Source organism: Somniosus microcephalus, chromosome 25 (genome assembly GCF_052327205.1).
Source record: "Somniosus microcephalus isolate GS21.2 chromosome 25, FLI_Smic_1.0, whole genome shotgun sequence".
Lineage (NCBI taxonomy): Eukaryota > Metazoa > Chordata > Chondrichthyes > Squaliformes > Somniosidae > Somniosus > Somniosus microcephalus.
The window spans coordinates 47,088,408-47,101,405 of NC_141011.1; the positions used below are offsets into that span (position 1 = coordinate 47,088,408).

The window sequence follows — 12,998 nt, forward strand, 5'->3', positions numbered from 1 at the left end:
TGGAAACAAGTCATCCTCGGTTCCGAGGGACTGCCTAAGAAGAAGACCGCCATGGACCTCTCTCCACAATTTATTTTGGCACCTGGCATCACTCTGAAGACTCAGTAAGAGGCGGATTCAAAAATTGGAGAACCATCCTTCAGCACACGGGCAGGGCATGAGGTCCCAGGACAATCAAGTACAGGTTCCAAGAGAGGAGAGATTTCTGTTCCATCAATCTTTGCTGAAGTCAAACCCAGGTCCGAGATGGAAGATGCTGGTCTAGTTTTACTGTTGGTTCAGCCGATACATTTTCATTTGAGTCAGTCAGTGTCTGCAAAACATTTACAGTTCTCTCTACACAAAAAGGAATCAACGCGGCCAGCTAATGGAAAAAAACATTTATTTCACACATGAGCTTGTATTGCTTTTTTTTAAAAAAGTGTAGTGCAAAGGTAATGAAAACATTTCACAGAAGTATGCCAACATAAATTACATATAAATAAGCAACAAGTTTCACATATATTAACAATAAATCAAAATAAACCCGTGGTGCTTTACCCACCCTGTTCAAACATCTCATTCTTCATACCTGCACACGTAAAGGCAAAGTAATTGCACAAGGTTCCATGAAGGTGCAATATCTAACTGACAAAATAATCCAGACACGTACAGTACATGAATTGTAATCTCACAAAAAAAAAATCAGGATTAACAATTTTGACAACTGACAACAGGTTTGTGCATTTATATCTTTGATGCAGTCTGCCTTCCCATCTTACACAAAATAATCTGAAGCCCAGCTCCCCGTGTCGGCGAGGGACTGACTTGCTCTTTGAAGCAAAATGATTTTTTTCCCCCCGCTTTGGAAATCCCAAGAACAAAGAAATGCTGCATTGAAGCCAGCCTTAAAAGGGATGAGGCAAGGGTTCCAAACAACCGCCATGTAAATAATACAGCCAGGGCATGAAGTTCTGACCAGGCCACAAATCCAAATCTTCCCATCCTTACACATTCATCCAGGCAATTCTACATCAGTACACATGAAGGATCCCAACTTTATAACTGAACGAGGGACAATTAGTATTGGTCTTTACTTAACGACGGGTCTGCTAAGAGCTAGGGGGATGCCATACACATTTTCCATTGCTTACGGTGAAGTTTCTTATTAAAATGATATATATATATATAGATAAGTTTTCAAGAACTACATCGTCACTTAGGAAGTGATTTACAAAGATAATAGGATTAACCTTGGCACTATTTACTCCAGATAAACTTCACAACGGTTTCTTAAAGCCCTCTGTAATCAATTTTTAGCCACGCTCGAAATCTTGCAGGTAGTTGGTGCTTAAATATTGCAGCTGTCGTAGAAACCCTACAGGCCCAGCCAAGGTGACGGGTGCGATGTACCAAGGATAGAAGCAGGATGTGTTTTTTTTGACTCAACCACCTCAGTGTCCTCCATTCCTCATCATTAAGAATTCATACCAACTTTCGGAACGACTTTATATCGAGCCTTACCATGTCTCAGAACCTGAGCTCTCAAAGTGCTTTATTTAAGTTCAAACACTGTATTTTGTTCAGATACGAAAGGAATAATAAAAGGAAAGGCTGGCATTCATATGGAGCCTCGTCACATTGTCAACACATCTCAAAGTGCTTCACACAATGAATGTTTTTTTTTGGAGGGCAGTAACACAGGCAAAGAGGGGCAAGGCTCAAGAACGGAGTTTCATGGAGAGTGGAGTACAGAGGGCTGGAGAAATCACTGTGTGTACACCTGGCTGGATATTATGCAAAGTTTGATTTAACAATCCTTTGACACATGATAAAAGTGAACTTGAAAACACGAAAAGTTTGAATTTTGAACGGATAAGACATCTCAATGACGTCAAAACCATATTAGCTGCGTTATTTGGTGATTTGCTGAAAATTAATATCTGGTTTCAAAACTCAAAGTAATTATTTCAGGAACCTTTGTGGAAATTGTGTAAGACCCAAAATCCAATCCCTTTACAACCGAATTTTATGTATCAAGACACACAAATTTGTTTGAAACATACATTTCCTAGATTTACTTTTGCAACTATTTACATGCTCGCTGGCTCATTTATTAACATTCAGTGGAACCCATTACAGAGGGTTTTTCTTCCATTTACATTGACTAGCATACAGACAGATCACTGGCTACTCGGAGAATGAGTGGAATGTCGGTAGAACGAGCGGTTTGCTTCTGATCGGGGCTGGGGGGGGGGGGGGGAAGGGTAAATTCAGTGATCCCACACTCCCAGCAAGGGCGGGAGGGGCACGCTCGGAGACCGCGCTGTTATAACCTTAGCTCCTACTGGAGCTCCCTTTGAGCGTGGCTCCTCGCTGCGTGCGTATAATTGGTGAATTTACCGAGAAATTGCCAACTTCTAGACGGTAGGTCAGGTGACTCTTTTTGCCCCACCGTAGAGCTTGCTTCACTCCCAAAAAGTGCTGACTCTTGTGAGATAGGGTTCTCAAATACAGGCGGCTCTCCAGCACCTTATCTCAGCGAACTAGAGAGCGACACCGGAAGACTCCACAGGGGGTCTCCCCCCCCCCCCGCCCCAATCGGCTACCGTAACTTCGGCAGAAACCCCGGATAAACCGACGCAAACAGGGTTTCTGCGAAACTGTTGCCAAAGTTAGGGCGGTTGATCAGGAACCACCCCCCCAAAGTTAGGGCGGTTGATCAGGAACCACCCCCCTCCCCACCACGAGGGTTTCAGTTGGCAGGCTATTCCATAATGAGAGAGTCACAGTCGAGCCAGGTGCTGCCCTCCACCTTGTGCCACGGTACATTTTAATCAGAGTGAGCAGCAGGAAACCTGGCCGATTTTCCTCAGTCCAGGGCATACGGCGAACAGTTGCAGCTGTCCCAGGTAAGATTAGCTGACTCCGAACAATGGAACCTGGGGGTTTCCGGGGTTAGCGGTTTGGTATCACACCGAGAAATGCAACCCCCCCCCCCCACCATCACTGGAGCTTAGGAGTCTTTCGAGGATCGGAAACTGCAAGAGCCGCTGTAAAATAATAGCATTACTTACACAATGAGATCATTAGGTATACGTGTACATGTGGTGATTAGACGCACACACTATCCGAGGGGCAATGTTCCCGTTAAGCTGCAGCCGCGCAGCTGCCTGGAGGTCCCGCGCAGGCCGCCTGCCAGCTTCAAAATGGGAAGACCTCGCAAGGGCGGAAATTTGAATGGGCAGCCCAGCCCCTTAAAGGGGCCGTGCACCCCAAAAAACACAATTAGAGGGAACATTGCCAAGGAATCATCTGACCGAGTGATATATGGCCTACGAAAGGTGGATAATGATGCAACAGTGGGTTTTCTCGAGAAGCACATTAGAATAGATCACTCATAGGACACGAACAACATGAATAAATCAAATTAAACAAAACCGTAAACTGCATTATTCCACACCTTTCATGCATCTCCGGAGGAGAAATGAATGAATATACCATTACTCACAATGTTTATCAGATTAATCCCCAATCCTTGCTCTCCCAATAAGTTCCACAACCAAAAGTTGCTCTCCTCCCCCCCACCCCCCTTCCCTTTAACTGACAACAACCTGCTGACCAGAGGCAGACAGCAACTTAAATAAAATACACAGAAACTTCATGAGGTTGTGTAAAAGAAAGACAAATACATAAAAGCCAACACATTTCACGTTCAAAAAAGATAAAAAATTAAATTAAACACCGCTTCATTACCTCTGGTCAGTGGCAACTCATCACTGACTGCACAAGCGGAGTGACACAATGTGGGTGCTACAGTAGAATCTCCTGGAGAATATCTTCTACCAAAAAGATACGAGGTATGTAACTTATTTCTATATTATTTTAGTTGATCGGTACAAAAAGATGTGGAATAATTAGGTCCGTTCGTCTGTTACACTCCTTTGTCATATTTTCTGCTGTGTTCAACCTTGTTTCAAGTTCATCAGAAAGGAGTTTGATATGTGGTATAATCGGTAATGCTACATAGCTTTGAAAACAACCGAGCACGGTAAGAAGTCATCTTAAAAGGGGGGGGGGGGCGGAAGAAAGGTGGCGGTTGGTGTCCACCGCTGGACTCCCTAGTAACCATTATATATTTCTGGGTCATGTGAGGGCTGTCGTTTATTTTCACTGAAATGAAATAATCGTGCATCATGCTGTGAAAACACTGACCGCAGACGTGGAATATAGTTCCATAAATAACACAGCTTGTGTTTAAATTATGGAGATACTCAAGGCATTTGCCACTGACACTTGCGCAGAGTGTCGCCGTTCGTGTCAGTTCGCAACCTCTCGAGGGCTGATACGATAGCAAAATACTGCGGATGCTGGAAATCCGAAACAACAACAGAAAATGTTGGGAAAAACTCAGGTCAGGCAGCATCTGTGGAGAGAGAAACAGAGTTAACGTTTCAGGTCGAAGAAAGGTCCAGACGAAAGGTCTTCGACCTGAAACGTTGACTCGGTTTCTCTCTCCATGGATGCTGCCTGGCCTGCTGAGTTTTTCCCCAGCGTTTTCTGCTGTTGTCTCCGAGTGCTGATGTTAGGCTCAAAAAGAACACTAATCCCTGTCTCCGACTGTTGGAGGTTTCAGAACTGACCCCATCGCCTCAAATGACACCTTTTTAACGTCATGTGACCAGATTATGGCAGCAGCGTGTTAGGCTCGATCTTGCGCTGCCACGGGGTGGCAAATTGTAGACTTGCTCACGGATGCCCGCAATTTAGCCACTGTTGTTGTTGTTGTTGTTGAGCGGGAAACCCTAAAAGAAAAATCCGCACCGGAGCTGGCCTCGTTACGAGTCACCTGGTAGCCGCTGGGCTGCTATTGAAAAGGACCGTGTGTTCATAATGAGGTAAAGCCAGGCTGTGCGCGCTCGGGGCGTTAGAGGCTGGTTGACGAAACTGAGAGAGTGGGCGAAGACGGAGGGGGGAAGTTGAGCAGTTCGAGTACGGCCACCCCCACGCTGCTTCGTCGTGTGAACATGCACGAGGCCGCCACCCATTTGTTGGTGCGAGGATTGTACTTTTCGATAGAATTAAGGCTTGAGCTCCCGTCATTGCCACCAACTGCGTAAAGCCATCCGTCCATCGCAACAAGGTCATGGGTGCTCCTGAAGAGAAAAGAGGGCACAGTGTGTGAAAACAGGAAAGCGACAGCTACGTTCTCTCTGGGGAAAAAGTCTCTCTCAATTTCTCATCTTCGGAAGAAGGAGCTTCCTCCGCCGCTCAATCCCTCCAGGGTGTTGTTCGCAAGCAGGGTTGGCACAAGGCAGAGGAGAGACTGCTGATCTCGCTGATGTTCGGAGAGCCCAAAGACAGCAAGATCAAACATCACTCCCAACATTGAGCCTGGCGGGACAGGAGCGTTCATCGCAGAATTGGCCCTATAGTGCTATAGCCCTATCTCTGACCCGCACCCCCATCCAATGAGGCTCAACACAGGGAACAGTGCCTCACTAAATTACCCCTCAAGCACCACGATGCTAGATACCTGCAAAGGCCATCATTTCTGTATCACTCCAATTGGATTTTGACTGAAATATAATGGGTTGAGAATCCCCCCCATGTACTATCGATGGAGATATTCCTCCTTAATTAGCCTTGTAACCATAGAGACAGACATAATGATCCTAGATTTGACCCCGCCACAGTCAACATGATTGTATTTGATTACTGGACTGCGTTCCCACTCTTGTCGGGGGGTGGGTGTGGAAATCGGTCAGCATTGGCCTGGAGGGGCTTTTACTTTGCAGCGTTTAGATGCTGTTTCAGGGGAGTGGCCTTCACGTGTTGCTCTTGCGCTTCGTGTTGGGAGTCGGTCTCTGTGGGCGCGTCGGGCTCCACTCCATAACAGGGAACGCCAGGAAGGACCATGCAGGACCAGCCCCAGACCTTTACTAAATCAGGTGGGCCTTAGGCCAATGGCTGGTTTGTAGACCCACGCACTCACGGATCTACAATGTCCTCAAATCCTTGAACGTTGGGACATTTACACGAGAGGAATTGGGTCATTTACACCGCGGGGTTGGGTCATTTACACCGCGGGGTTGGGTCATTTACACCGCGGGGTTGGGTCATTTACACCGTGGGGTTGGGTCATTTACACCGTGGGGTTGGGACATTTACACCGTGGGGTTGGGTCATTTACACCGTGGGGTTGGGTCATTTACACCGTGGGGTTGGGTCATTTACACCGTGGGGTTGGGACATTTACACCGCGGGGTTGGGTCATTTACACCGCGGGGTTGGGTCATTTACACCGCGGGGTTGGGTCATTTACACCGTGGGGTTGGGTCATTTACACCGCGGGGTTGGGTCATTTACACCGCGGGGTTGGGTCATTTACACCGTGGGGTTGGGTCATTTACACCGTGGGGTTGGGTCATTTACACCGTGGGGTTGGGTCATTTACACCGCGGGGTTGGGTCATTTACACCGCGGGGTTGGGTCATTTACACCGCGGGGTTGGGTCATTTACACCGTGGGGTTGGGTCATTTACACCGTGGGGTTGGGTCATTTACACCGTGGGGTTGGGACATTTACACCGCGGGGTTGGGTCATTTACACGCGGGGTTGGGTCATTTACACCGCGGGGTTGGGTCATTTACACCGCGGGGTTGGGTCATTTACACCGTGGGGTTGGGTCATTTACACCGTGGGTTGGGTCATTTACACCGTGGGTTGGGTCATTTACACCGTGGGGTTGGGTCATTTACACCGCGGGGTTGGGTCATTTACACCGCGGGGTTGGGTCATTTACACCGCGGGGTTGGGTCATTTACACCGCGGGGTTGGGTCATTTACACCGCGGGGTTGGGTCATTTACACCGTGGGGTTGGGACATTTACACCGTGGGGTTGGGTCATTTACACCAGAGGAATGGGTCATTTACACCAGAGGAATTGGGTCATTACACCGTGGGGTTGGGTCATTTACACCGTGGGGTTGGGTCATTTACACCGTGGGGTTGGGACATTTACACCGTGGGGTTGGGTCATTTACACCGTGGGGTTGGGTCATTTACACCGTGGGGTTGGGTCATTTACACCGTGGGGTTGGGTCATTTACACCGTGGGGTTGGGTCATTTACACCGTGGGGTTGGGTCATTTACACCGTGGGGTTGGGTCATTTACACCGCGGGGTTGGGTCATTTACACCGCGGGGTTGGGTCATTTACACCGCGGGGTTGGGTCATTTACACCGCGGGGTTGGGTCATTTACACCGCGGGGTTGGGTCATTTACACCGTGGGGTTGGGACATTTACACCGTGGGGTTGGGTCATTTACACCAGAGGAATTGGGTCATTTACACCAGAGGAATTGGGTCATTTACACCGTGGGGTTGGGTCATTTACACCGTGGGGTTGGGTCATTTACACCGTGGGGTTGGGACATTTACACCGTGGGGTTGGGTCATTTACACCGTGGGGTTGGGACATTTACACCGTGGGGTTGGGTCATTTACACCGTGGGGTTGGGTCATTTACACCGCGGGGTTGGGTCATTTACACCGCGGGGTTGGGTCATTTACACCGCGGGGTTGGGTCATTTACACCGCGGGGTTGGGTCATTTACACCGTGGGGTTGGGACATTTACACCGTGGGGTTGGGTCATTTACACCAGAGGAATTGGGTCATTTACACCGTGGGGTTGGGTCATTTACACCGTGGGGTTGGGTCATTTACACCGTGGGGTTGGGACATTTACACCGTGGGGTTGGGTCATTTACACCGTGGGGTTGGGTCATTTACACCGTGGGGTTGGGACATTTACACCGCGGGGTTGGGTCATTTACACCGTGGGGTTGGGTCATTTACACCGTGGGGTTGGGACATTTACACCGCGGGGTTGGGACATTTACACCGTGGGGTTGGGTCATTTACACCGTGGGGTTGGGTCATTTACACCGTGGGGTTGGGACATTTACACCGCGGGGTTGGGACATTTACACCGCGGGGTTGGGACATTTACACCGCGGGGTTGGGTCATTTACACCGTGGGGTTGGGTCATTTACACCGCGGGGTTGGGACATTTACACCGTGGGGTTGGGTCATTTACACCAGAGGAATTGGGTCATTTACACCGTGGGGTTGGGTCATTTACACCGTGGGGTTGGGTCATTTACACCGTGGGGTTGGGTCATTTACACCGTGGGGTTGGGTCATTTACACCAGAGGAATTGGGTCATTTACACCGTGGGGTTGGGTCATTTACACCGTGGGGTTGGGTCATTTACACCGTGGGGTTGGGACATTTACACCAGAGGAATTGGGTCATTTACACCGTGGGGTTGGGTCATTTACACCGTGGGGTTGGGACATTTACACCACGGGGTTGGGTCATTTACACCGTGGGGTTGGGACATTTACACCGTGGGGTTGGGTCATTTACACCGTGGGGTTGGGTCATTTACACCGTGGGGTTGGGTCATTTACACCGTGGGGTTGGGTCATTTACACCGTGGGGTTGGGTCATTTACACCGTGGGGTTGGGTCATTTACACCGTGGGGTTGGGTCATTTACACCGTGGGGTTGGGTCATTTACACCGTGGGGTTGGGACATTTACACCGTGGGGTTGGGTCATTTACACCGTGGGGTTGGGTCATTTACACCGTGGGGTTGGGTCATTTACACCGTGGGGTTGGGACATTTACACCGTGGGGTTGGGACATTTACACCGTGGGGTTGGGACATTTACACCGCGGGGTTGGGGCAGCACGGTGGCATAGTGGTTAGCATTGTTGCCTCACAGCACCAGGGACCCGGGTTCGAATCCGGCCTCGGGCGACTGTCTGTGTGGAGTTTGCACATTCTCCCCGTGTTTGCGTGGGTTTTCTCCGGGTGCTCCGGTTTCCTCCCACAGTCCAAAGATGTGCGAGTTAGGTTGATTGGCTATGATAAATTGACCCTTAGTGTTAGGGGGATTAAATACATGGGGTTACGGGGATAGGGTGGGATATGTGTTGGTGTAGGTGTTACGGGGATCGGGTGGGATAATGTGTCAGTGCAGGCTCGATGGGCCGAAATGGCCTCTATCTGCACTGTGGGGTTTCTGTGATTCTGTGTGATTTACACCGCGGTGTTGGGTCATTTACACCGTGGGGTTGGGTCATTTACAGTAGAGGAGTATAGCGATGACAGATGCGTATCACCTGCACTCCTCTAGTGTAAAAGCACCTCACGGTGCTGCTACCACTTAAGGTGGAAGCAGCGATATTTCTTCTTGGCGGATCATTGCCCGCTAATGAAGAACAGAATTAAATAGAGTCAGCCAGCCACAAAAATCACAACCCATCGCAACATGAAAGGATCCGGTGGGCCAATCATTCAGGTGAGTAATTCATCAATCTTAGCTCAAATAACTGTCGCAAGGAACAGGGTTTCTAGGAAGTCGTAGAGCCAAATGCAAAAGAAAGAACTTGTATTTGTGCAACACTTTTCACGACCTCAGGACGTGCCAACGTTTTTCACAACCAACGAGGTACTTTTGAAGTGTTGTCACTGTTGTAATGTGGGGAAACGCAGCAGCTAATCTGTGCACAGCAAGATCCCACAAACAGCAACAAAATAAAATAAATAAATAATATGTTTCAGTGGCGTTGATTGTGGGATAAACGTGAGGCCAGGACAGCAGGAGAACTCTTCTGCTTTTAGTTCAAACACGTGCACCTGAGATGGGCTCTCACTTTAGCACCTCATCTGAAAGACGGCACCTCCGACAGTGCAGCACTCCCACAGTTAGCACTGAAAGTGTCAGCCGGGATCCTGTGCTCAGGTCTGGGGCTTGAACCCACGACCGTCTGACTTCGAGACGAGGGCGGTACCACTGAGCCGCGGCTGACACCCGTGTAATGTAACAACAAAGCAGTGGGATACGACTAAATTAAATCTCCATGGGATACCCATGAAGGAGATTGGACATTAAAGTCCCTTTAACAAACTGAACCCGAGCGCTCTGTGATTCTGCTGCCGCCGAAGCAGCCACAGAATTTCTCCCTAGCCATGAAATTTCTCACCCATTTGGGTCTGGTGAGGCGGGGGGGGGGGGGGGGGCAGGGGGTGCTGGTGGAGAAGCAGGTAAAGGTCTGCATTCTGATACGATAGCAACATACTGCAGATGCTGGAAATCCGAAATAACAACAGAAAACGCTGGAAAAACTAGGACTAGTTCTGACGAAGGGTCATCGATCTGAAACGTGAACTCGGTTTCTCTCTCCACGGATGCTGCCCTGGCCTGCTGGCTTTTTCCAGCGTTTTCTGTTGTTATTTCTGCATTCCGGTGATGTGCCTGGGACTTGTTCTATGCCTGTCTATATGCTCTCCGCAGTAGGTTGTGACTTGGTGTGCACAAAACAGGCGACAGCGAATCGGCAGCCCGTTTTACATCTCCGATTTTTTTTGCTCCATTGGCTCTCCCAACTTTTACTTCATTTCCAAATCGGCTGCCGACTCGCCATCACCCGTTTTACACGAACGCACAAAAAGTCAAGATCCGCCCCACTGTGCTTGCGTCGCCATTGCTGGCACTCGCTGTGTGCACAGTATCGCAGGTACAATCGGCACTGCAAGTACAGGCAAGCGTGCAAGGTACAGAAGGAGCCAAACACAGCAATTCCCAGCCACAAAATTGCAAGCACTGAATCAGCCAAGTGTGGTTCCATCCAAGAATTTAGAGCACGACACCAGATCTTCCCCCATGATCTCAGTATACATGACGCCAATTGCTTATCCGGGATCTCTCAAAATAGTTTCTTGTTCCAGGTTTTCATGCTTTACTACATGGTAAGATCTAATCTGCAAAAGGGGAGTAATGTAGAGGAATAATAAACTGTGTATTTTGGAGGTTGGGGCCTTTACTCGGTTTCTTCAATATTGTTGGCTTGTACAAGTCTCAACAGAAATGTTAGTAGCGCAACTTTTATTTAATTTTGAAATACTTTTCCTCACCCGCTTCAAATCTTATCATCACCCCAAATCATTTTCTGCAAACAGGCAGGTACCCTGTTGCTAGCAATAGAGCCTTTCTCCCCCAACCCTGGACAGACTGGCCGCTAAAGCTACATTCTCTTGCCATAGAATTTGGTTGGGCTCGCCACAGATACCTTGAGGTGCCTGCCGCAGGATTCTAGGGGCAAGGACCATAGGATTCACCACTGGGGCTGTTCTCCTTACAGCAGAGAAGGTTAAGAGATTGGTAGCGGTGTTCAAAATTCATGAACAGTTTTGATAGAGTAAATAAGGAGAAACTGTTTCCAGTGGCAGATGGGTCGGTAACCAGAGGACGCAAATTTAAGGTGATTGGCAAAAGAACCAGAGGCGACATGAGGGGGGGACAAAAGTGTCTTTGGTTCCAGCCACAAACTACGTACCTGAGCCACTGACTCCATCCCTCTCCCTGGTCACTATCTGAGGTGGACCCAGGCTGTTCGCAACCTTGGGGTCCTATTTGACCCCGAGATGAGCTTCCGACCACATATCCTCTCCATCACCAAGGCCACCTACGTCCATCTCCCCAATGTCTCCGCCCCTGCCTCAGCTCATCTGCTGCTGAAACCCTCATCCATGCCTTTGTTACCTCCAGACTTGACTACACCAATGCGTACCTGGCGAGCCTCCAATCTTTCACCCTCCAGAAACTTGAACTCATCCAGAACTCTGCTGCCCGTGTCCTGACTTGCACCAAGTCCTGTTCACGCATCACCCCTGTGCTTACTGAACTACTGTGGCTCCCGGTTCAACAACGCCTCGATCTAAAAATTCTCATCATTGTTTTCAAATTGCTCCATGGCCTTGCCCCTCTCTATCTCTGGAGCCTCCTTCAGCCCTACAACCCTACAAGATCTCTGCGTTCCTCCAATTCTGGCCTCTTGCGCATCCCCGATTTTAAATCTCGCCACCCTTGGCGGTCGTGCCTTCAGCTGCCTGGGCCCTAAGCTCTGGCCTTGCCCCTCCCTAAGCCTCTCCACCTCCCTCTTCTCCTTTAAGACGTTCCTTAAAACCTACCTCTTTGACCAAGTATTTGGTCACATGTCCTAATATCACATGTGGCTTGGTGCTTGATAACACTCCTGTGAAGAGCCTTGGGTCATTTTACTATGTTAAAGGCGCTATACAAATGCAAGCGGTTGTTGTTGGTGGAAAGCAAGGAAATGCATAGTAGAGATCTTCTACACTGATCTTCAAATGAATTGCGAAAAATTCTCAACTTATTTATCTTTTCTTTTTCCCTGACAGAATAGAACATGCTCGAGCTTGGCTCCCAGTACGTCACAGTGCTGCTGATAAAAGAGCATCTGGTTTTACGCTTAAGTGGGAACATACAGGCTTTGCTTAGTACACAGCAACTCCACTGCAAGTTACACAAGCCAGATTGGCCCTTCAATTTGCTTTGTTTATCTCTAGTGCTTGAACCACACTTGGCACCGCCCTTGTGCCAGCTGTGGCTCAGCTGGGTAGCACCCTCACCTCTGAGGCAGAAGGTTGTGGGTTCAAGTCCCACTCCATGAACACAAACATCTAGGCTGCCACTCCAGTGCGGTGCTGAGGGAGTGCTGCACTGTCGGAGGTGCCGTCTTTCAGATGAGACTATTTCGAAGAAGAGCAGGGGAGTTCTCCCCGGTGTCCTGGCCAATATTTATCCCTCAATCAACATCACTAAAAAACAGATTATCTGGTCATTATCACATTGTGGGAGCTTGCTGTGCGCAAATTGGCTGCTGCATTACAACAGTGGCTGCACTTCAAAAAGTACTCCATTGGCTGTAAAGTGCTTTGGGATGTCTGGTAAAAGGTGCTATATAAATGCAAGTCTTTTTTTCTTCTCATGCATAGATCAGGAACTCACCTGTGGGTACCAATCCACATTCCTGACACCAATCCACATTCCTGACATTTCCAATCCTCCACCACACTGCTTAATAATTTCTTCCCCCCCCCCCATTGGCAATTTGGTTTTCCCCTTCTCTAAAC

General features: G+C 48.8%; 1 protein-coding gene across 2 annotated transcripts in view; it reads right to left on the minus strand.

The window, feature by feature from the left end:
* Positions 1-365: 365 nt before the first annotated feature.
* klhl17 (kelch-like family member 17) overlaps positions 366-12,998 on the minus strand; it is a 102,891-nt gene continuing 90,258 nt past the window's right edge. For both annotated transcript variants that reach the window (XM_085967332.1, XM_085967331.1), the window contains one exon: positions 366-5,135. In XM_085967332.1, coding sequence (XP_085823458.1) covers positions 4,907-5,135 — 229 coding nt within the window. In that variant the 3' untranslated portion in view covers positions 366-4,906. The remainder of the gene's footprint in view (positions 5,136-12,998) is intronic.